The sequence below is a fragment of the Sorex araneus genome, chromosome 6, assembly GCF_027595985.1.
Source record: "Sorex araneus isolate mSorAra2 chromosome 6, mSorAra2.pri, whole genome shotgun sequence".
Lineage (NCBI taxonomy): Eukaryota > Metazoa > Chordata > Mammalia > Eulipotyphla > Soricidae > Sorex > Sorex araneus.
The window spans coordinates 46,855,451-46,880,026 of record NC_073307.1 but is presented as its reverse complement, the minus strand read 5'-3'; the positions used below and the strand labels follow the sequence as shown (position 1 = coordinate 46,880,026).

Here is a 24,576-nt window from a genome sequence, read left to right as displayed (position 1 = left end):
GCTGAGGGTACAAAACCGCCAAGGAGAGCAACTGGGTAACTGGATGGTATCTACTAAATAACAACACGCCCCTGAGGTTTCGTTTGTGTCTTGGGTCACATGTGGTGGTGATCAGGAATCGTTCCTGGTGGTGCTCAGGGCACATGTAGTGCTAGGAATTGAACCAATATCAGCCCCATGGAAAGCAAGCATCTCTCCAGCTCCGACAAACCACCTCCAAACTGAACAGCTCGACTCATCCATACCTGTACACCTGTACTTAAGCAGAACTCAGTGAGCTACAGTCACTTCCCCTATATCCTGCTGGTCAAAGTCCAAGATTTGAACTCATGTTTTACAGCTCCCGTGGAGGGCTAGAAAGATGGTTCAACTCGCTTTGGGTTTGCACCCCAGTACGCATGGTCACCAGAAGTGATCCCCACGCACAAGGTAGCAGTCCTTAAGCACAACCAGGAGGCCCCGAACCAAGCCACATAAACAAAATAAATCCCACAGTGCACTTGAGAATGTGGACAACGTGTAAGAATAAGAATGTATTTACCTACAAGCACTGGGAATGTGGAAGCAATGGGTGATGGAACCAGGGTCTGCAGACAAATTGGAAAAGTGCAATGCCTCATCACAGGAGAGGCAAAGATAAGGCCAAACTACCAGAGGCTGGGAAAGACAGGTGAAGGCTGACAGAACAGGGTAAGATAGTCTAGCAGTTGATGTAATTAAAGCAGGTAAGACAGCCAGAACCAAAAAGCAAATATAAGAAAATGGGGCAGTGTCAAAGAGAAAGGCAGAAACAGGAATTTGTATTGGAGAAATATACAGAAATCTGAGAGTATGTCTAGGGGTTAAAAACAACTCCAGCAATCAAGGCAAGACGCTTGTTATCTATGTCAGCGGCTTTCAAAAACTGCCAGCGTGTAGACAGGCATGGTGCAAAAAGGTTACGACTATTATTGGTTCATGCTGCATTCCACTGGCTGGATGGTTAAGAGATATCGAGGTACCTCCATGACTGCTAATCTATAGGGGTAGCAGTCAATGAGGTAGAAACCCAATATGAATTAAGCCAAGACACAAATCACAGGAATCTCAATTATTCCAATTTGAGTTTTATTGTTTCTGAACATTTTATTTCACCCTTTTTTTTCCTTTAATGTTCATATATCAAGTCCTGTATCATGAAAGAGCACCAAATAACTTAGTATCAAACTGACATTCCTTTATGACAGCAAGGAAAATCTGTGTGAGATTTATGGATCCAAGGAATAAGACACCAAGATTCCCTCTTCATGTGATCCAAAGCTCTCTTACATATTATCTGCAAGCCAATGACTTTTTACTTAACCATCATAATAAAAATAATAGCACTGATGTAATTTTCTTGTTCCTTCTGTTAACAACTGTGGAATTACGTTAAAACCAAACCACCAGAAATCAGAAAGAAAATTAGTCATTCTGATTAGCTTAAGAAATTTAAAGCATCTCTTTCTTTACCAGTCTTCCCCATTCCCTACATTTTAGGCAGCTGTAAAATACAGAAAAAAGAACACGTGAATAAAATACAATAAAAATAAACATTTGAGGGCCTATTGAAATATGCAATTTACACATTTCATTAAATCTTCACAAGACAGTGAGAAAATAATAACCACCTAATAAATAAGGAAGCTCTGAGGGGTCCAACTTTTGGTTATATGATAAATTGGGATTCCTGTGGCAACCAAACCTTCCACCTCCATGTTCTTTGAGGCTGCCGAGTTCCAGTAAAGCCTTTCAAGTTCTAGAGACCGTTACTACTACAATTCCATCTTCATACATTAACTCTGTGAAACTACTGAATCATGAAAGAACCTAAGATTATTCTCAGCCTAAAACAAGAAGTTAAAAAGGAATATTAGAAAACTCAAGTAATCACATTTCACACTTTTAAACGATGGTTATTTTAATGGACTAGTACTGACAGTACACCAGGAACACGGGGTAATTGTAAATACATGGCTCAATTTCTTGGTGCCTTCTGTTTACTCTTAAAGGAACGAAGGCAAAAAAGGAACAAATTCCTACTGTCTAAGGGTTGCATACATGGACATAAGTGCTTAATACAGTATCAAGAGATGCTCTGATTTTAAAATCTTATTGACAGTCTTCTGCTTGAAAAGCATGGATATATTAAATGTCTAAATCTGGCAGAGGGTAGGGCCCATTAGCAGATGTCTGTGTTGTGTCTTAAGATTACATATGGCATCTAAGGGCTAACTTCCCACTCTACTGAATGTGGTTTGGAGAGTGGCAGTAGAAATACATTATTTCACGAATAACTAAAAACTTAAACCTAAGCAACTGAATATCTCTTGTCTGCTGGGAACATATTTGCATGTTCATTTAAGAACTGCTGAATTTTAAATGATGGAAGCTAGTATGTAATTACTGCTTATTTTTAAGTTTCCAGTGAATTTTAGCTATTTTTAGAGGTTTTTTTCTTAGTCCGATTCTAAAAAAAACAATATATTCTTGTGCTTCAGAAGAAGTCGAAAGGGTAAGATTGGATTATTACCAAGGTCTCTTCTACATTAAAACACATATGATTGACCTCCTTTCTAATGTCTGATTACTTCATCTACCTACTCATTTACTGGACAAATCTTTTACAGAACACTAGCAAAAATAACTAAAATAAACACAAGCTTAATAACCTAAAAGTACAAAAAAGGGAATGAGATGTTTACACACATTCGCTATAAAAACTACAAAATAGTTTGTTTATGTAACAGAGGTAGCAACTTGTGAGTACCAAAAATAGAAGTCAGCGTAACTGAATTAAATGAGAAACTATAGGATCCTAACACCTTTGTCCTGATCCTCCCCTACATCATCAAATAGGAAAATGGCAAATCTGCTAAAATGGCTGGTGGAATAGGAAATTTCTGGCAAATTACCTAGATTGGATGACGGGATGACAGTGATACCTAGATTGGTTTGGATTACTGGGTCATTGGAGGTGCCTCATTCACCAGAGATGGGAGGTTGAAAATAAGTTGAATGTAAATTCAGCAAAGAGAGCACAAAGTCATCAATGCTTGAAAGGAACTTGGATACCTCAAATTTCTACTGCTCCCTGCCTTCCAAGTCTAGTCTGGTCCTTATCAATGGGATCTGGGCAGCAGTTTACTTGGAAGGGACTAGGGGACAAAAACAAACCAAGAAAAAGGTGCTAAGAGATGGGGCTGAAGAGATAGTACAGCAAGAAGGTGTCCGCCTTGCAGATGATGACCCAGATATGATTCCTGGCACCTTATATGGTTCTCCCAAGCCCTGCCAGGAATGATCCCTGAGTGCAGAGCCAAGAGTAAACCCTGAGCACAGCCAGGTGTGGCCCCCTTAACCTCCCCCTAAAGAATAATTTGTAAAAAAGGGGGAAAGTTTTGAAAATCTATTAGTATATAGCACTGTAGCGCTGTCATCCCATTGCTTATTGATCTGCTTGAGCAGGCACCAGTAATGTCTCCATTGTGAGACTTGTTATTGTTTTTGGCATATCGAATACACCACGGGGAGCTTGCCACGCTCTGCTGTGTGGCTGGATACTCTCGGTAGTGTGCCAGGTCCTCCGAGAGGGACAGAGGAATCAAACCCGGGTCTGCCGTGTGCAAGGCAAGCGCCCTACCCACTGCACTATTGCTCCAGCCATTAGTATATAAAAAACAACAATAATCTAAATCCATCAGCTTCATCACCCAAGTTGAACTAACCCCTACCATCTCTTTCCCCCCATAAGATACAAGATCCTATTCAATTCTTGTTGTAGGAATTATTAGGAAGAAACAATTAGGTCAAAATACATACGCTTATACTCATTTCCACCTCATAAAGATTCCGAAAAATTAGCAGAGTACCAATTTAAAATTAATTTCCTAAGCGCAGTTGGACAAAGGTGATACACACACCTGCCACTTTGTTCAGATGCCTGATGGCAAAATAATCCGACGAGACCAAACAGGCCCCAGGAAATTAAGAGATTATCTTAGAAATCAAGCCAATATGACTAAATCCAAAACAGATCACATGAAGTACCTCATGTACAATACAAACCTAGCTTAATAAATAAAGGGGACACGGGCGGCGGCGCCCTGGGCGCAGACTCAGCCCCGACGGCCCACTCAGAGCCTCTTCTGAGCCTCCACGGCCACCTCCACCTGCGCGAGTCTAATGGTGCGGCCGTGAAGCTTGTAGCCATCTTGTCTGACTAGTGCCACGGTGCCAGGCTGCACACCAACGCCAGCAGGCACGTGCGAGATGAGTTCGTGCTCGTGCGGGTCGTATTTGTCGCCAACAGGGGTCATCTTCTCGAGGCCATGCTTGGCAAATACGCTCTTCAGCTTGGCTTCTAGAAGGGACAGGCCTTGGAAGATCTTCTCCAGGGTGGGCTTCTGGTCCCCGGGCTCTGCCTCTGCAGAAAGGCACTCTGCCGTCTTCTCCAAAAGGTCTGCCACCTCCACCAAGTCCTTACAGAAACTCTGAATTCCTAGAGAAGCCAGATGTGTTCAGTGATTATGTGGAAACCACCCTGCCCGTGGGTGTGAGCCTGGGGAAGTTAGATGAGGTCAGCCTCCCACTGCCCACCACTGGTCCTACCCACTTTGTGTTGTACAGAAACACATGCTGTGGGCTGGGAGGAAGCCAGCAGCGCTAACTTTCTTAAGAGTCACATGCACTGTTGCACGACTGACGTCAGCTCTGCTGCTGTGGAATGCCAAAACTCCCAAGGCTGCACGCATTCCTCTGACAGCGATGTTATGGAATGTCATCCCTATTGGCATCTACAATACCAGCTAAGCCCTGTACCAAAATAGAAGTCATCTTAAATGTTCTCAAAAGTGAAAAGGACATGTACTTACTCTCACCAGGGAATAATAAAAGAGATTTTTCTAGACTTACTACCTGGAAGACATAGTTTTTTTCTTTTTTTTTTTTTTTTTTTGCTTTTTGGGTCACACCCAGCGATGCTCAGGGGTTACTCCTGGCTTTGCACTCAGGAATTACTCCTGGCGGTGCTGGGGGACCATATGGGATGCCGGGGATCAAACCCGGGTCGGCCGAGTGCAAGGCAAACGCCCTACCTGCTGTGCTATCGCTCCAGCCCCAAGGAAGACATAGTTCCTTAAGCATAGCAAGTGCAACAGGTTTAACAACATAATAATGGTGTGTTAACAGACTTATTCGCCAAGTAAGTCTAATAATAATAACATGCATAATGGCTACACCATGCTAAAAGCACTCCAGATGGGTGGGAAGGGAGAGGAGAATCAGGTAAGGCAACCAGAGTAGCCTCAGTGTAATGCGTGGTCTGGCAGAGAGAGGAGGCAAGGGAGGCAGAGTGAAACCACAGGCATTTCTAGAGAACCACTGGGTGTCATCAAAATTCAACAAAGGAACTAAGCCACTCCCATCAGGGATGACAGCCTCCAATGTTAATGGTGGGCAATACAGGGGAATATAGAAGAGATTAGTCAAAGGCCTGAAAAGTATGCCAGTAAGACAGAATTCCACCCTGTCAATAAGGCAGAAAAGAAATGTTTGAGAAAGCTCAGTTAGGGACTCAAAGGCATCCCAAGGCTATTTAAAGACAGATATCTATTGTTATAGTTAAATACCTCTGCACTAACTTGTACAAACCAGGGTGCAAAGAACCTGCTCCTACTCAGTATTTTGTGAATTTGGGTAAACAGATTAGGTTCTCTGGCCTGTGGGTTTCTGACTGTGACCCCTTTGTTTTGGGGCCCACGCCCGGCTTCTGGGAGAGCTGCTCTGGACAAAGCTCAGAGGATCCCGTGTTCTAAACATCTGAGTTATCTTCTGGGTCCTGATTAAAATCTAATTATTTCTTTTGATAAGGTAGTTGGTGTCTGTACTCCTGGGGGAGGGGTGGGGAGGAGATCTCTGTAACTTGTCAGTGAATGTGGGATACCAACACAAACTGCTGAAAAAAAAAAAAAAGAGATAGCTGATAGATGATATTGCCCTTGAAAGATTTCTACTTTCTTCAATTTTTTAAGTACACCTGTCCACTAGCAGCCAATGACCTAAGCAAATTACTTACACAGTATGTTTTTCAAGATACATTTTGCTCTGAAAATAAATTACATTAAAAAAAATTAAGTTTGATACATTTGTTCGGTATCTGTAAGCTCTGAGCACCACTGGGTATGGCCCCCAAACAAACAAAAATGTATGAGCATGAAACCTTACTTTTTTGTCTTCTTTATTTTTATTTTGTTTTTTGTGTGTGTTTGTGTGTGTATGTGGGGGGGGGGATACAGCCACTGGTGCTCTGGGCTCACTCCTGGCTCTGTGCTCAGGGATCATTCCTGGTTGGGCACAGGGGACCCTGTGGGATTGAGCCCAGGTCGGCTGCATCCAAGGCAAGCACTCTAGAAGCCATGGACTAAAAAAAATCTTAAAATAGCAGGAATGAAATCTTCGGGGCAGTACTTAACTGGCAGCTCAAGCCCTGAAACACGGTATCTACATCACTGATCGAAAAGCAGAAGACCATGCCAATGCATTTGTAAAGAGCAAGTCCCATTCACTAATGGCAGAAAGAAGTATGACATAGAGGAAAGAATATTAGAGGGTAGAAAATAATGGACTGCAGTCTAGGTCTGTCTCCAATCTAATTTTTCCATTTACCTGTGAAAGGAGATGGGACTAGGGCCACTCATGCATCTTCATTCCACATGTAGTCAAAGAAAGATGCTCCACATGAAACTGTGAGCATGCTATGTAAGCAGATTTCCTTTTACCCTACAATGCCCATTAGTCAATATTTTCATGAAGACACTTGGAAAAAATTCCTTGCAACACTTTGGAATAGACTAAAAAGGTTATTTAATGTCATCAACCAAAACAAAAACAGTAACTTAGCACAGCCCTCAGGTTACCTGCTTCCATGTGGTCCCAATCTTTGGGTTATTTAGCAGGTTATTTATTTAATATCTTTAATTTAGCAGGTTAAAGAATCACTGTCACTGTCACTGTCATCCCGCTGCTCACTGATTTGCTTGATTGGGCACCAGTTATGTCTCCATTGTGAGGCTTGTTATTACTGTTTTTGGCATATCGAATACGCCACGGGTAGCTTGACAGGCTCTGCCGTTTGGACAAGATACTTTCAATAGCTTGCCGGGCTCTCCGAAAGGGGCGGAGGAATCGAACCTGGGACTGTTGCATGCAAGGTGAATGCCCTACCCGCTGCGCTATCGCTCCAGGTTAAAGAATGCTGCTAGGAATGCAAATGATTCTTGTCTCCTGGAATGAAAATTGTCTGGTGGCAATACAGCTGATTATTGTGCAACACATAGACCAGTTTTTACTTTTTTTTCAGGTGAAACATGATAGTTTTTATTGAAACTTCCTTAGATATGATGGGAGAGAGAGAAGAATGTATTTAAGAGAGAACACAGGGGTCTCCAGAGTGGAAACAGACAAGCAAAGAAACCTAAGAGACAAGAAACCAAGATATATGTTCAAGGGAGAACAAGGGCTGGAATCCAAGCAAGAAACAATTCTGACAAACATCTACTTCAGCATTCCTGGCTGCCTTTGCTCTTTGGGGTCTTCTCTGAACATAGGAACTTTCTCACTTGCTCAGCAATGACAAGCAGAATTGTGTGTATAAGCACTAACATGCTAACTGTACATGCTGAAAAAATAACAAAGGTTAGGTGAAAATAAAGGCAAGCAGGGGCTGGAGCGATAGCACAGCGGGTCGGGACACAGCCGACTCGTGTTCGATTCCTAGTATCCCAGATGGTCCCCCGAGCACTGCCAGGAGTAATTCCTGAGTACATGAGCCAGGAGTAACCCCTGTGCATCACTGGGTGTGACCCAAAAAGCAATAAATAAATAAATAGATAAAAATAAAGGCAGCTATTATTTCAGCTAATGGGGCACTTGAAAGTAGCACAGCCCAGTCAGCAGCACCAAGGCTGACGGGACCAGTGACAGGTGTGAAGGGCAGGACCCAGATGCTCACTTTGCAGAAGAGTTAGCAAATGGCCTTAAACCAAATCTTCGAGGGTAAGTAAATCTCTCACCAAATATCTTGGCATCCTCCACACATCTCTGGGTTCGCCTTCTGATGTTTTCACCATCAGCTACAGCTCTCTGGTATTTTATCTGAAAAGCAAAGCAAAAAAATGAGAAAAAAAGGTTTTTGCCCAATTATCTCTTTCAAAGCATGTCTGCCAGCCTGATACAGGGAACAGCATGCTAGACACAATTTGGTCAACAGAATATAATGGGAAATGTGATAATTATTTATGAAGCATATACTACATGCCAGGAACTGTACCTCTTATGAAGCCACCAAGAATATGGATGATGTCTATATAAGCCAGCTGTAGCAGAAAAGGGGTGAGTGTAGTCAGTGATTTTTGGTTTTGGGCTACACCTGGTGATGCTTGGGGGTTCTAGCTACTTTTGGGCTATTTCTGGCTCTGCACTCAGGAATTACTCTTGGCGGTGCTCAGAGGATCATTTTGTATGCTGGGTATCAAAAATGAGGCAGCTGCATGCCAAGCAAGATCCTCACCTGCTGTCCTATCTCTCTGGCCCCTAGAAGAGAATGAGTTTTTAAACAATAGATTTGTCTAGTTTACCTAGCAAATAAGTAGAGAAGTGAAGGGTAAAGAGCCAGCAGAAAAAAACTTAAAGTGATGTAAAACTCTTCGTGGACACTTAACTCAGAGAGAGGTTGTGAAGAACAGATAATATATCTACTCGCTGTTTGGGCTGGAGGTATATAGGGTATATATACTGCGGGTATATAGGGTGCTTTCCGGCATGGTGCTGACCCGGGTTCAATCGCGAAACCCCAGATGGTTCTCTGAGCACCATAAGGAGTGACCCATAAGTATAGAGCCAGCGGTAATCCCTGAGCAACTCCAGGCATGGACCAAAAATACCAAGGAAAGAAAAATGGACTCACTGTCAAATCCTGCACTTCCTTCTCCAGCTTAACAGCTTTTAGCTTTAAGGCTCGTTCTGCAAGAGAAGGACCAAGCTCATCAGGAGGGTCTTCGGAACTGCAGTCCTCACCGGCGGTTCTCTGGGTGGCGGTGCTGAAAGGGTGCAGCCAAGCTCTAGGGTGGGAGGGAGAGGGCAAACATGAAGGGCTGTCGTTAGAAACTGCCCACCTTAAGTTTAGTTCAGAGGCTGACACAGAGATCTCAGTCAGTTAACATACTCACTTAGGAAGGGCTGTCTAAGTGACATCAGATTTATTGCAATCCTTTTATTTTTTTTTTAAAAAAGTCTCACAACAGCGTGTGGGTAATATTATCATTCCTATTTTCAGATGACCAAAGAGACTCAGAGAAGTGTATGACTTGCTCAAGATCACAGACAGGAAGTAAATAGTAAGACAGACCTGCTCAAGATCCCACAGACAGTAAGTAGTCTGTTGAACCAGGATACTGAGCATCAGGCAACAGAACGGCAGGAGTGGGGGAACAGCAGGGGTGCAAATAATAGAAAGAGAAAACCAAGTTTTGATACCCACTGGTTATTTCAGCAAGGAAATAACCAGGAAGTATAAATTCAAAACACAAAACACAAGGTCTTAGACTTCTGGTTCAATACATCACAATGGGGAAGGTTAAGGAATAAAGGGGGCTTATAAAAAAAGGAGTTAGGCCTGGAATTTTGTAAGCTTTTAGGAAGAAACCCATTATGTCCACACAAATTCTAAGCTAGAACTCACCTATGTAAAAACCAAGTCACTTTGTTATGGGCTGTGAACTATAAAGAAGTGACTAACAGAGAGCTTTATATTCTTTGAACATTGTTAGACTTTTAGAGCTAAACGTTTGACATGTTAGTTCAGTTTACAAAAGAAATTCAAAGTAGGGGATACCTTGAATTTTTGCAATTCAACGAAGTTTCTGATTTGATTTGAAACAAAATTATCAGTTAAATTTGTGCATTAAAATTTTTTAAATTAAAAAAAATTGTTTTGGGGGCCACAATCGGCGCGGTACTCCTGGCGGTGCTCTGGGGACAATATACTGTACCAGAAATTCAACCAGGGTCTCTCTGGCCCTAAGCGCTCTCCCAGACACTTGATTCATACAAATAACACTCAGGAAAGGGTAGTCACTGAGCTGACATCTGGAGCAAAGGTTTTGTTTAGCTTGGGGCTACACCCGGTGGTGCCCAGGCTTGACTCCCGGCTGTGCTCAGGGAGCACCCCCGGTAGGGGGAACAGATGGGGTGGCAGGGTGGGGGTCAAAGCCGGGTGAGCCGCGTGCAAGGCAAGCGCCCGGCCCCTGTGCCAACACCGCCTGGTTTCAATGCCCGGGGAACCCGATGGCTTTCGGTGCGAAGCCCCCGCGGTCTGCACACGGCGTGTGGTCCGAGGCCAGGTCGGGTCCGAGGCCAGGACGCGCGGGTAGGGCCGCGGCTCTAGGCGCACGGGGAACGGGGCAGCGCCCGGCGCGCCCACCGAGGCGCCGGCGGGCAGAAGGCCGCGCGGGGCGGGCTGCCCTCCCGCCCTGCAGGCGTCAGCGCCGTCCTCAGGCCCGCGGCTCCCCGCCCGATTCACTCACCTGCCGCCGGACCGTGCACCCGAGGCCAGGAGGCGCCGCAGCTGCCGCCCGACCGGCCCCAGGGCCCGCGCCGTCATGTTGGCGAGCGCGGCAGAGGCGGCGGCGCATGCGCACTAGCTCCCAGGCCCGGGCTGGGCTCCGCGGAAAGCGGGGGAGAGAGAAACCACGCTTCCCGGCAGCCTTTGCGGGCACTTTCTTCTCGCGGGCTTTTCCCCTCTGAAGTTTCGCTTCCGGTCATGCCGCGCGGGTCCTGGTCGGGGAACACAGACTTCCGGCGCCGGCTTAGCGGCGCGGGAGCGGGGGGTTTCTTGCGCTCCCGGCTCCGCTGCGGGCTTGGCGGAAGGCGAGCATGGTGGGGTCTGCAGGAGCGCCCGGGAAGTGGCAGACGTTGAGCAAATGAAGCCAAACTGTGGCCGCTGTTTCAGGAGCGAGGGCGACCCAGGGTGCGATATGGTTGGGGGCCCAGAAAGTAGACTGGCCCTGGGAGCGGAAGGGCGAGAAAAGGGGAAGAGGAGTCAAGTGGCTCGGGAAAAGGGGAAAGCAGTCTAGAGGAGCGTGCAACGCAATCTGTCAATCAGGAGGAAGAGGAAGGGCCATGTCACGTGAGTGGGCCGAACCCTCAGGCCTTCTAGTGACCCACTCTGCCGTCTATGCCTTCCCCATCCTCCAGTTTACCGTTATTAAAAAGTAAGCTCCATTAATGCAGTTATTTTTTAAACCTACATTTAATGATCCAGAGACTATAAAACAACGCTTCTGGAAGCGTTGACCTCTTATAGCCTAGCTCTCCCTTTCAGAGAACCTGGCAAGGGACCGAGAGCATCCTGCCCACATGGCAGAGCCTGGCAAGCTCTCTGCAGCCTATTCGATATGCCAAATACAGTAACAATGATGGGTCTCATTACCCTGACCCTGAAAAAGCCTCCAATGCGGCACTGCTGGGAAGAACGAATAAAAAGAGGCTGCTAACATCTCAGGACTAGGATGAATGGAGACGTTACTGGTACCCGCTTGAGCAAATCGATGATCAATGGGATGACAGTGATACAGTGATACTTTGGGTAACACCTGTTGGTGCCAAGGACTTATTCCTAGCCCTGTGCTCAAGGATCACTCCTGGCAGGCTTGGAGGACCACATTGGTTGCTGGGAATCAAACCCAGGTTGGCCACCTACACAGTAAGTGCCCTGCCCGGTATACTAACCACTCGGGCCACCCTCCCACCCACCTTTTTTAAAGGATGGGACTTATGCCCTCATCGTTCTGAACGTGACTTATTGTACTGTTATTTAGGTCAGATTTTCTTTTTGTGAATTCCATGAAGACAGATTTTGCATCTTTCTATTCTATCCAAGGTTCAAACATTTGGGGATGTTGAAAATTATGGAACTTTAAGACCACATCAGACTCAAGAGTCTTATTTTGATAAGGCAATCCGAAAAAGGCATTTTAACAAGCAAGAACTGGCATTTATACCTTAGTCATTTTGTTTGTACCACCTCCACTTTTGTTTTTTTCCATACCTGGCAATTCTAAGGAGCCATGTGAAATTGGGGATTGAACTTCATACCTGCAAGTCATGTGTTCTATCACTAGAATCATATCCCTGGTCCTTGTTTGCATTTCTTTTACTCTTCAACTTACACCAGATGTGCTATATACATGCATCCATATTTATTAAGGCCTGTATTCATTCAGATACTCATTAAGTGCCAGTATGATAGAATGTTGTAGTGCAAGGGAGTGGGGAAGACATGGATGAAATAGAGACTGGAAGGTAAGAAGGAGGACTCTAGGGTTAGGTTTCCCATCTGTATCCAAGTGCTATCTTCACTTTTCCACTTTCATGGGTTTCAACAAGCTACCCAACCTCTCTGGACTCCCATTCTGTGAGCTGTGAAAACAAATAACAAAATCTATCACACATGGTTTTAGGTAAAGATGAAAGGGATATTGCCAGGGAAAGTACTTAGCACCAGGACTGGCTACATAGTTTAAAGGGGGGAAAATGTAGAGGCCCTTATTAAAAAATTACTAAGAAGGCGAAAGCAGAGCATTAACTTGAACTCAAGACCCTACCAAATGTGGGCTGCATATCTGCAAAGCTTTCTCCAACTAACACAGTTCCCGATTCATGGAGAATGCTCAGTGTTAATTATTTATTACTTAACATCCAAATGCCTATGATAAACTTTGGGAAAAGCATTTAACTTTGAAATTACTGCATGAAAAAAGGTGGCATACAATAAGATCATAGTTGGGGTGTTTGGTGCCTTTCCACATTTTAAAAGACTTTTGACAATCCAGATTACAAGAGTTCTTTTTCACTGAAAACATGTAGACAGACTCTTGATAAAATCTCTCAGTTATAAATTGGTTTTGGTTGCCTTTTAGCTTTCGGTATCTTTAATTACCATGTAAAGACCATTTCTTTAGTGGAAAATAAACAGGATTTTGAATTATTTTGAATAATAGCCATTCTTTCTTGAACACTGCAGATTGGTTCTCTTATTTCATTTCATTGGAGTCCCACAGTGGTTTTGGGAAGAAAAGTATAGTTGTAAACCTTGACTTCACAGGAAAGGAAAAGATGAGTCAATGAGATCAAATGACTTGTCTAGACACTTGGCTGAAGCAGCAAAGGTTACTCAGATCTCCACCTGTCTTGTCCAGGTGGAAGTTTGAGTAGCCTATTCTCTGAACCTCATGCTTTGCTAAATGTTATGTTCTGTTTTTTGGTCTAGCTACTTTGGTCTCCAGCTACTGTTAAGAGTGGTAACTTTTGAGGATGTTAAAGTACTGATAGCCTGAGCTAAGAAAGCATGTAGATTTTCTAACAGTTCTCAGAGGTTATTCTGGGATTCTCCCTCTCTCTCTCTCTCTCTCTCTCTTTTTTTTTTTTTTTGGTTTTTGGGTCACACCCGGCGATGCACAGGGTTTACTCCTGGCTCTCCACTCAGGAATTACCCCTGGCGGTGCTCAGGGGACCATATGGGATGCTGGGATTAGAACCAGGGTCGGTCACGTGCAAGGCAAACGCCCTACCCGCTGTGCTATTGCTCCAATCCCTCTCCCTCTCTCTTTGAGATAATCTCTATCTGATTGGAAAGAAACATATTAAAGACCCGTAAAGTGTGGCGAAAGGAGTGAGTGGCTCAGTAAGGAAACTTGAGGTCTTGGTTTCCTATAAAAGTATCGAGTGTTTTTAAAATGCTTATGAGTCACAGGTTTTATTTGATGGCAGATTTTGAAGGGTAGACTGAACAATTGAGGATAAAGACAGAGAATGTCATCTGGATCTCTAACCTTAGCTTCTAGAACACTGTAGCTAAAGGACAGACAGAAAGTGATCCTGCCATGCAGTGCATTTGACATCGCATAGCTGGAAATCCATGGTTCTGTCATGGAGTATCACTCTGAGCCTAATATGTCAGTTATAGCACCTTTTTTCCTTGCATGTTGGACACGCAGATCTCTGAATTGAAAACCCACAACTCAGGGATTCCAGTGGCTGCATTTTCCCAGTTCTAAAACGTTGAGGATTATTGTAGACGTTGCATATTCTCTATAGCTTTTGTTTAACTCTCTGGAGGCAAGGATGGTTCTGTTGCTTTTTCAGCCTATTTGTCCCAGAGGTAGTGAGTAATGTCCAGGATGAGACCAGCTGGCACAATTCTGCACCGCACTTCCAATACTTCATCATTGCTTTGCTTTGCCCAGGGGACGAAGAATGGGATTCCGAGATTGAGAGAGAGAGGCTTATCACATCTACTTTCATTTCTTGAGAATGGAAGGCAACGGTATTAACAACATCTTTACAATTGTGCAAAATTCCTCTCCCTCCACCCCTATTTCTATCCACTGTAAAGCCACAAGAATACCCTCCAATTCCCTCTGCTACTTCTTCCCTCCCCCAGCCCCCCTGTAATCATGCAGACAGACAATAAAGGCTGGTCTTTTGGGTTGCCCTAGAGAGTAAGGTCCACATCTAGCCTTCTGATGTTTCCTTGTGAAAAAAGCATTTCTGCCTTGGGTGGTCAGACTTGTATTTCTTTGGTGGGAAATCCTCATCTTCTCTAGGTCTTCTTCATTTCCCATTCCTGAAGTACAGAAAGACAAAACAAATCAGTATGTAGGCTGTGCATTCAAATGGGATTTGCAGGCTGAGAGATGGCAAAGTATTTCACGGTATAAAGATGATACTGACCAGATTAGAGAGCCTGAGACCTCAGACTCACTCTCTGGACCTGGGAAAGTCATTTGTTGATGTCGGGCCTGCCCCCTCAGGAGATGCAAACATCACTAAGTTTGCTTATCTCAGGCAAGGAAGCAGGTGTAGAAGAAGGAAGGTCTAGAAGGCGGCAGGAAATTGCATCTAGATCCAAGGCTATTTCGAAAAGCCTTGTGGTGGGAGGGTGATGGGTCAGTCCAGTGTCACTCTCAGACACCCTAAGGAAGGGACGGTGCTGTGGCTGTCCTGCTCTCACCCTGCTGTACCAAGAGCAGCCACTGTCATGTCGACTTTGCCAGACCTTCCTCACTGCCACTTAGATGACTACTTTTACTTGGTTTCTCTTGTTCCCTCACACACTGATTTGTAACAATGTAACCAGTGAGGTCTTTAAAAAAAAATCCAATCTTAAAATCTTAAAAAAAAAAAAATCTTTCACTCAAAACTTGCCAATGACTTTTCCATTGTTAGAATAAAATTCAAAGTTTTTCCAGTGGCCTACAAGAATCAAAGAGAAGTCACAATTCACAGGTTGTATATAGCTCACTGCTGTGTTTTTTTTTAATATTACCTATTATCAAAGAATGGTCTTCACGTCTTTAAATGTTTGGGAATGAAAGAAATAATTTTCATGACTTGTGAAACTTATATACACCATTAATTATACAAAATTATATACACCATTAATGGAGCGATAGCACAGGGGGTATGGCATTTGCCTTGTATGTGGCCAACCCGGGTTTTATTCCTCCGTCCCTCTCGGAGAGCCCGGCAAGTTACCGAGAGTATCTAACCCGCAGGGCAGAGCCTGGCAAGCTCCCCGTGGCATATTCTATATGCCAAAAACAGTAACAACAAGTCTCACAAGGGAGATGTTACTGGTGCCCGCTCGAGCAAATCGATGAACAATGGGACGGCAGTGCTGCAGTAATATTCATCATTCATCTACATGTGGTCTGTGGCTATTTTCCTGATACAGTGGCAGAAATGAATTTAAAGATACAAGTGGTCCAAAAAGCCTCAAATATTTACTGTTCAGCCCCTTTCACAAAAAACATTTGCTGCTGTCTGGTCTGGAGTTCTGGCCAGTAACTTTTTTAATCCCTTGTGCTAAGGTGTGTTTGTTTTTCAGAGTTATGAAACCCAGAGAGCTCTAAAAGCAAAATAATTTCAGTGCTTTGGCACAAACTCATTTGATGGCAAAACCTGAAATGAAGTGATATGAGGCTATTATAGTTATTAAACATGGTATAAATATTCATGTATTGTAGGATGTCATTGGTTACTCTCTTACTCCCTTGCCACAAAGAGTTCAGGTTTATCTGGTAATACCCATCACAGTGCTCCTGAAGCACCTCCATTCCTCTGTGTTTACTGGAATGTAGCTCTAAACATTATAGGACAACATTGGTATGTCCTGTTCCCCTTGCCACAGGAAGCTTAGGTTTATCACAGTGCTCCTGAGGCACTTCCATTCCACTGTGTTTATCTGTAAACTCCTCTCTATGCTCTCTTTCCCAACCGGTCTATCACTTTTACCCCTTAATCAGACTCTGTTAACTTGTAAGGTCAGAGTCCCCAGAAATCTATGATTTTATATGTAAAAAAAAATTTACATATAAAATTTGGCTTTTTGGGTCACACCTGGCAATGCACAGGGGCTACTCCTGGCTCTGCACTCAGGAACTACTCCTGGCGATGCTCAGGGGACCATATGGGATGCTGGGAACCGAACCCAGGTTGGCCGCATGCAAGGCAAACACCCTACCCACTGTGCTATTGCTCCAGCCCCATATGTAGAATTTTATATGTATGAAATTATGCCTTTCTCCTCTTCTTATGTCTTTTGAATAGTTTAAGGCAATGTCCTTTTTGTATGGACAAAGGGGGACAGTTAATATTATGCTTTTTTAACTTGGGATTTAATTGGCTTCGAATAATATTCACTCCCGGGCATCTGCTTTCTTGACTTAAGCCTCAGTTGCCCTTAGTTCCTAGCACCCCAAAAGCAGGGTCCCGATGAGGAACCGAAAGTACCCAGGGCAAGCTGTGAGCTACCCTGGCATCGATATGGGTCTGGCCGAAGTGCCACGATTCTTAACTATAAGGTAAGAGCTTGATCATGGACAAATGCTGTCATGATCCAAAAGCAATGACGAGACTAGGACCCTGCTAAGGATAGGAAAGACTAATCTGGCCTGAGCACTGTAGTCTGAGACCAAGATGACCCCAGGAGAGCAATTCTATAAGCTTAATGTATCTCTTACTGTGTCCATACAAAATGATTAATATTATGAATGCTTATATGTTTGTTGGACAAGGAGAGGAGAAACACACCCAAGGGGTTCCGCCTGGAAAGAAGACGCATCCCTTGATGGAAAGAACTTTACCCCTATTGATGGTGACCACACCTATGTGTAAGCCCCAACCCCTCATGCTTTGGAGATTTAATGAGGCTGTAAGAGGGGGCTAGCCGGAGAAGCAGATAGAGAGACAGGAGTGAATAGAGAGGGGATTGGGTTAAATGGCAATTGAGACTAACCAGCCTGGCTCCCGTTCCTTCCTTCACCTACCCATCGCCATCAACCTCTCCGGGGTGGGGGAAGCAGTGTGAGACTACCAAATGCGGGAAGTGGGGGAGAGATAGATGCCACAGCCCCCTTTTTTGTGTTTACACAATGTATATCTATTTTTATTTGGGGGCCACACCCAGCTGTGCTCTGAGCTTACACCTGGCTCTCTGCTCAGGAGCCATATGTGGTTCCAGGGATCGAACCCTGGTCAGCTGTGTGCAAGGACAAGTGCCTTACCTACTGTCCTATCTCTCCAGTCCCCAGCATTCATGGATCTTGTGGTAGAATCATTATTACTATTATTATTTTGTTTGGGGGGGTCCACACCTACTGGTGCTCAGGGATCACTCTGGGCAGTACTTAGGGGCCCATCTGTAGTTTCAGGGGTTGAATGCAGACTGGCTATGTGTAAGCCAAGTGCCTTGACCTCTGTACTAGCTCTCGCCCCCGTGTGATAGAATTAGTAACATGGTTGAGCAAGGTACAGAGAACCTCCAGAGAACCTCTTGGGGTTTTTCATCATCTATAGTATATGTTCTATTACAGCTCCATTTCCAAAAGTGTAGGTTGTTTCCCAAAGTTCAAAAGCTCTAAAACACAGCTGGCCCCAAGAGTTGCAGAGACAGGGCTAGCGGCCATTGTCAGAGACTTGGAGGAGGCCGGTTTTCATCCCAGCTCCAGAGTGATGCTCGGCTTGGTCACGGGCAAGTCCTTTTGCCCCTTGAGCTTCCGTTTCCTGACCTATGAAAGAGCCTTTCCCATCTCAAAACACACTGAAAGCACAGGCATTAGAGAGTATGAGAATCATGCATTAAGAGTAGGTTGGGGGGCCGGAGCGATTGTACAGCAGGTAGGGTATTTGCCTTGCATGAGGCTGACCTGGGTTCAATCCCTGGCATCCCACATGGGTCCCCCAAGTACCACGAGGGGTAATTCCTGAGTTCAGAGTCAGGAGTAACTCCTGAGCATTGCTGGGTGTGACCCAAAAGGCAAAAAAAAAAAGAAAGAAAAAAGAGTAAGTTGCGGGGCTGGAGCAATAAATAGCACAGCAGGTAGGGCGTTTGCCTTGCATGCGACCCACCCGGGTTTGATTTCCAGCATCCCATATGGTCCCTGAGCACCACCAGGAGTAATTTCTAAGTGCAAATCCAGGAGTAACACAGGTTGTGACCCAAAAAGCCAAAAAAAAAAAAAAAGAGTAAGTTGGTTCTCAATGAGATTTAAGGATCTCTGAAGGGAGTTCATTAAAAGTCTTACTGCACAGACAGCAGCTTGCTGCTATTCTCACTACCTCGTTGGCTGGCCCTTGGTGAGGCTCCATATCAAAGAGGCTGGCAGAGATCTGAATTTTGATCAGCTGAGCTCTTGCTGTACCTTAGCTTTCTGTAGCACCCTTCCTTGGCTGGAGTTTATGATGGACGGACTCCTCTTCCGCAGCTCAGAAACACAGTTGACAGGCAGCGGCTGCTCTGCCGTGTTGTTTGCAGGTTTATTTGAAGTGTCCTGTGAATGACAGTAAATGGTTACGTAGGTGAGATCTAACCTTATCTCTGAACTAACATCCTTTCCGAAGAATGCAAACAGAAGGCACCGCAGAAGGTTGATCCTAGAAGACAACCAAGGGCTTTTCCTAATGATGGAAAGCAGGTACTGTATAGACGAGCTTATCTGTCTTTCCCAGCCTATGGGGCACCGGGTATGTACTATTATTAGCCATCCTAACTTCCAGATAAGGAAAATGGGAAGGTCAAGCTTTGCTCACAGTCATGTAAATGGTGAGTGAGAGCACCGGGCTTTAACCCTGACAGCCCCACCCCTAGCCTCTCATCTGTGCAGGATGACTCCACTTTTCTTGTGAGTGTGCCACCGTAGACTATGGTGATCCTATCCCGGAAATGAAATCAGCATGTTTGTGAAACATTTACTCCTGAAATGAAAGTCCTTAGTTTTGGAAGAACAAGCGAGTGCCTGATACATATCTGGTCCTTTAGTGGATGTGATCTCTCTCAACAGGACCTGCTGACCACCTTGGTGCTGAGACCCTGGGAGCAGGATACCCTTAATAAATTTATGCATTTTCCACTTATCACATGGACTCCTGTGTGTCTTTTAGATTCAAATCACCATCTCCGTGTGGGGCGACTTGTGACCAAAGGCAAACACCCTTTAAACCCAGATAATTGCTTAAAACCCTAGATGCAGTGCCTAGCCCTGCAGGGAATTTAGAGAAGTTATCATTTTCATCTCCAAGTGAAGGGGAAAGTCCTCTGAAATGTGAACTTCTGGGCCTCTTGGCAGAGGAAGAAGCCGAGGTGAGGGAGCTGCTTGTAGTTGCTCCACCTCCTGGTCTGTAGACTACGTTGGAGATACCTCACAGAGTGCAGGGGCAGAAGAAACAATCCTAGCTTCAGAGGCGTGGGCGTGGTCTGCTTGGATTCTATGGCTTTTGCCAGCAGCAGTACAGTTCCCAGTAAAGAGTTCACACTGACCAGATCAGTTAATCTCTCTGAGTCTCAATCCCCTTGTCTCTAAGTATGTGTAACAAACATTTACTGCACTCCTTCTGTTTGTCATACACTAAAGATATGTAATGATATACATAGTCCAATTCTTGAAAAAAAATACAAGAGTTGGGGAGACAGAAATTACATATATATATGTAGGGCCGGAGCGATAGCACAGCAGGTAGGGCATTTGCCTTGCACGCGGCCGACCCAGGTTCGATTTCTCTGTCCCTCTCGGAGAGCCCAGCAAGCTACCGAGAGTATCCTGCCCGCAGGGCAGAGCCTGGCAAACTACCTGTGGCATATCCGATATACCAAAAACAGTAACAACAAGTCTCACAATGGAGACGTTATTGGTGCCTGCTCAAGCAAATTGATGAACAATGGGAGGACAGTGCTACAGTGCTATATATATGTATATATATATATATGTGGGAGAGCCATATATATATAGAAGAGCCTGGCATGCTCCCTGTGGTGTATTTGATATGCCAAATACAGTAACAATAACAGGTCTCATTCCCTTGACCCTGAAAGAGCCTTCAATCATTGGGAAAGATGAGTAAGGAGAGGCTGCTAAAATCTCAGGGCTGGGACGAATGGAAATGTTACAGGTGCCCACTCGAGCAAATCGATGAACAACGGGATGACAGTGATACAGTGACATATATAAACACAAATTAAAATTGTGGTTAAGTAGTATGAAGAATAACAGATAAAACTGTTGGTAATTAAGGCTAGTGATTCCCAAATAGAAGTGACTTTTCCCCTGGAGGAGGCATTTGGCAGTTTCTGGGAACATTTTAGTTGACATACTGGGTGTGAAGGTACTGGAATCTAGTGGGCAGAGGCTAGGGATGTTGTTAAACATCCTACAAAGAACACAGGAGCCCCTTTAAGAGTTACTGGTCCTGAATGTCAGTCGTGCTGAGCTCGAGATACTGATGTGTACTGAAGTAGGCTGAGTTCTCTGAGGAAGTCCCACTCAGGGTAAGACTATCTGCCTTGCAGGGTGTAGGGAACCCTGGAGAGAATGGATGCAAAGCCCCAAGGGCAGGATCTGCCACACAGGTACACAGGAGAGGGCACATGTCCTGGTGGGTAAACATCAAAGAGAGCTTTAGAATTAAGGCTTGCTAGGTTTGGAGTCCTGTCTCCCACTTAGCTTGAGCAAACCACTCAACACCATAGCCAAGCTTTTAAAACTGGTGGGCCATGTAACTGAATGTGGGGATCATGAAGAATTTGTTTAAAAATAAATCTTACTCATTACCTGTAGGATAACATTGGTTTGTCATTTCTCTCTGGCCACAGCTTGCTTAGGTTTATTGGGTTACACCCATCACAGTGCTCCTGAGGCACTCCTACTCCTATGTGTTTATCTTTAAACTCTTCTCTGTGCTCTGCTTTCCCTGCCGGTCAATCACCTTTATCCCCAAAGCAGACTGTTGATTTGTATTTGTAAGTGAAATACTGCTTTTCTCCTTACCTTATGTCCTTTTGCATATTTACTTCAGAGCAATATCCTTTTTGTATAGACACAGGAAGACAGTTAATGCTATGCTTTTGTAATTTGGGAGTTAACTGACTCCAAATAATATTCACCCCTGGGTATCTATTTTCTTGACTTAAGCCTCAGTTGCCCTTAGTTCCTAGCACCCCAAAAGCAGGGTCCCGAGGAGGGACTGGATGGACCCTGGACAAGCTATGAGCTACCCTGGCATCGAAACGGGCCAGGCCAAGCACCATAATACTTAACTATAATATTATGTTAATATCATGTTAAGAGCACGGTCATGGACAGTTTGTCATGATCCAAAGAATAACAACTGGATTAGGTAGGACCCTGCTTAGGGTTAGGGAAAACTAATCTGACCTGAGCACTGTAGTCTGAGATCTTCAGAGAAATGTCCCCAGGAGAGCCACCGATAACCTTAATGTATCTCTTACCATGTCCATACAAAATGGCTAATATTAAGCAGAATTAAGATGAATGTTCAAATGGTTATTGGACTAAGGAATGGAGAAACACACCCCTAAGTGGTATTTCACCCTTGGGTGGGTCTCCTAGATGCAGGAGATCAGGAAGGGCTTTTTATTTTCTCTTTTTGGTTCACATCTGGTGATGCGCAAGGGTCAGTCCTGGCTCATGCACTCAGGAATTACCCCTGGTGGTGCTCAGTGGGCCATATGGGATGCTGGGAATCGAACCCAGGTCGCAGGGCCAGGTGCAAGGCAAATGCCCTACCTGCTGCACTATCACTCCATCCCCCAGGAAGGGCTTTTATATGTTGATTGTGCTACCAGACCTGGGTGTAGCTGCTACCTCCAATGCTTGGAGGTTTTGGGAAAGGAAGACGGTGAGATGGAGCGTGGAGAGACGAGCCTGGGGGACAGGAGGAGACGGGAGTGAGGGGCAGTGTGAGACTGGAATGGGGCGCTTAGACTGGAACAGGTGCGTGGGGAGAATGGAATAAACAGCAGCTGATCACCAACCAGCCTGGCGACCCTGTTCCCTCCTTCATGAGTCCGTTGGCAGTGGCTGCAGGCCAGGGCAGGGGAAACGGCTCATGACCACTGAACTCACGTGGTGGGCGAGAGAGACCAGGCCACCAATGCACCCACTTATTTATTTTGGATTACACAATTATCAGTAAATGTTTGATTTGTATAGCTATTTTATATACCAGTGTGGGGCTTATGGCAAAATTACTAGGTATTTCTCCCCAGTGAAGCACAGTGAGGCCTTTGTCCTGCAAGAGGCCACATGTCTAGGGACACACTGGGGGGTCTGGGATGGGAATGAGTCCCTAACTCAGGCACAGTAGCAAGACCTTGGTCACAGGACCCAGGAAAATAGAGAGAGCTTTGGGCAAGACCCTGGGTAATTATTTGTGGGGAGGATGTGCCTACCCCACAGGCGTGCAGGAAGATGCTGGCAGTTTGCTGACTTTTCTCTGTTCCCTAAGTCCTGGGAGTGGGGGTGCTGAGACTGCAGCAGGAAGGGGCGCCATGAGTGAGCAAGCTAGGGGGGTGCAGTTAGCTAAGGGGTGCTGCCCTGGCTGCTGAGATGAGCCCAGAGAGTCCAAGGAAGATGTAGGAGCTATCCTGGGGTGTGTGTGTGTGTGTGTGTGTGTGTGTGTGTGTGTGTGTGTGTGTGTGTGTGTGTGTGTGCGCGTGTGTGTGTGTGTGTGTGTGTGATGCAGAAGGGGAGAGAAAGGGAGAAGGAGAAAGGGAGAGGAAGGGTGGGAGAAAGGGTTGGAGGGAAGGTGGGTGGGAGACAGGGTGGGAGAGAAGTGGGGGAGAGAGAAGGAGAGGATGGGGGAAAGGGAGAGAATGGGAAAGAGGGTGAGAGGATGGAGAGAGGGAGAAAGGGTGGAAGAGGGAAAGAGAGGGATAGAGGGTGGGAGGTGGGGGATAGAGAGACAGTGGGAGAAAGAAAGAGCATGAGAGGGAGAAAGGGTAGAGGCTGGGAGAGAGAGGGATGAAGGTGGGAGAGAGAAAGAAGGTGGGAGGCAGTAGGAGAGAGAAGAGAAAGAGAAGATGGAAAAGAAGGAGAGACGGGTGAGGGTGGGAGAGAGAGAGGGAGAGAGAGAAAAGATGGGAAAGAGGGAGAGAGGGATAAGGGAGGAAGAGAGAGGGGGAGAGAGAGGAGGCGGGGAGTAGGAGAGATTAGAGGGCTGTTAGCCGTGCAGCTAGAAAGCCAGCTAGAAGCTCTGAGACTCACTGGGGCACAGGTGCCTCTGGGGAGCAGCTGCCCGCAGGGGTGGGTCAGGAGCTCAGGAGGGCCACAAGGCTGCTGCTAGGGGAGTCTAACATGGCACATGCGGGGATCTGAGCCCTAAGACGGCAGGGCTGGGGAGCCCTAAAGCTACCAGAGAGCCAAAGGGCTGCAGGAAGCAAGGCAGGCGAGCAGTGTGTGCCTCCAAGAAAAGGAGTATTGGCTCTTTCTCTCTACTGCAACTCCCGGAGCTAGACCCCTAGGAAGGACCATCGCCCCACAAGTGGTAAAGAGAGGGCAGAACCCACAAACCCATGGCACAGCAAAGGACCACATCTAGTGTCATGTAACTTTATTGGGCCAAAAGGGGTTACCAGGGGCCAGAGATTGTACAGCAGATAGGGCACTTGATCCCCCAGCACTCCATACGGTCCCCCCGAGCACCACCAGGAGTGATCCCTGAGTGCAGAGTCAGGAGTAATCCCTGAGTGTAGGATGACATTACTTTGTCCTTTCCCCCCTTGCCACAAGGAGCTTATCCCAGTTTATCCCAGAGTTTAGGCTTACCCCAGTCACACCCATCAAGGTGTTCCTGAATCTCTCCCATCCCTTTGTTTAGCTGTAATCACTTCTCTGTGCTCTCTTCCCCAAAACAGTTCATCAGCTTCCCCCCCCCAATCTGACTGTTAATTTGTAAGGTCAGACCTTTCTAGGACACTGAACTTATATTATAAGTTAATATTGCCTTTCTCCTCCCCTTATGTCTTTTGAATAATCTACTTTAAAGCAATGTCCTTTTTTGTATAGACACAAGAAGACAATATTATGCTTTTATAACTTGGGATTTAATTGGCTTCGAATATTATTCATTCCTGGGCATCTGCTTTCTCCACTTAAGCCTCAGTTGCCCTCAGTTCCTAGCACCCCAAAAGCAGGGTCCTGATGA

General features: G+C 45.4%; 2 protein-coding genes across 4 annotated transcripts in view; both read right to left on the bottom strand.

The window, feature by feature from the left end:
• Nucleotides 1-1,086: 1,086 nt before the first annotated feature.
• Nucleotides 1,087-10,757, bottom strand: GRPEL2 (GrpE like 2, mitochondrial). Its single transcript, XM_004620598.2, has 4 exons — nt 10,602-10,757; nt 8,984-9,137; nt 8,091-8,172; nt 1,087-4,519 (listed from the first exon to the last, which is right to left on the bottom strand). The coding sequence occupies exons 1-4, from the start codon at nt 10,676-10,678 to the stop codon at nt 4,155-4,157; spliced, it is 678 nt and encodes a 225-aa protein (XP_004620655.2). The 5' UTR covers nt 10,679-10,757; the 3' UTR covers nt 1,087-4,154.
• A 2,612-nt stretch (nt 10,758-13,369) lies between these two features.
• The window catches only part of AFAP1L1 (actin filament associated protein 1 like 1), a 79,363-nt gene continuing 68,156 nt past the window's right edge, over nt 13,370-24,576 (bottom strand). For 2 of the 3 annotated variants that reach the window (XM_055142198.1, XM_055142199.1), the window contains 2 exons: nt 18,780-18,908; nt 13,371-14,701 (listed from right to left, as the gene is read on the bottom strand). In XM_055142198.1, coding sequence (XP_054998173.1) covers nt 14,678-14,701; nt 18,780-18,908 — 153 coding nt within the window. In that variant the 3' untranslated portion in view covers nt 13,371-14,677. Of the gene's footprint in view, nt 14,702-18,779; nt 18,909-24,576 lie in introns of all 3 variants that reach the window. The other variant, XM_055142197.1, reaches the window with a different exon arrangement.

Coding starts and splice junctions, on each gene's coding strand:
- GRPEL2 (XM_004620598.2), bottom strand. CDS start 10,678: ATGACGGCGCGGGCCCTGGGGCCGGTCGGGCGGCAGCTGCGGCGCCTC. Junction 9,138..10,601: donor GGTGCACGGTCCGGCGGCAG/GTGAGTGAATCG, acceptor CTCCCACCCTAG/AGCTTGGCTGCACCCTTTCA. Junction 4,520..8,090: donor GGAGGATGCCAAGATATTTG/GTGAGAGATTTA, acceptor TGGCTTCTCTAG/GAATTCAGAGTTTCTGTAAG.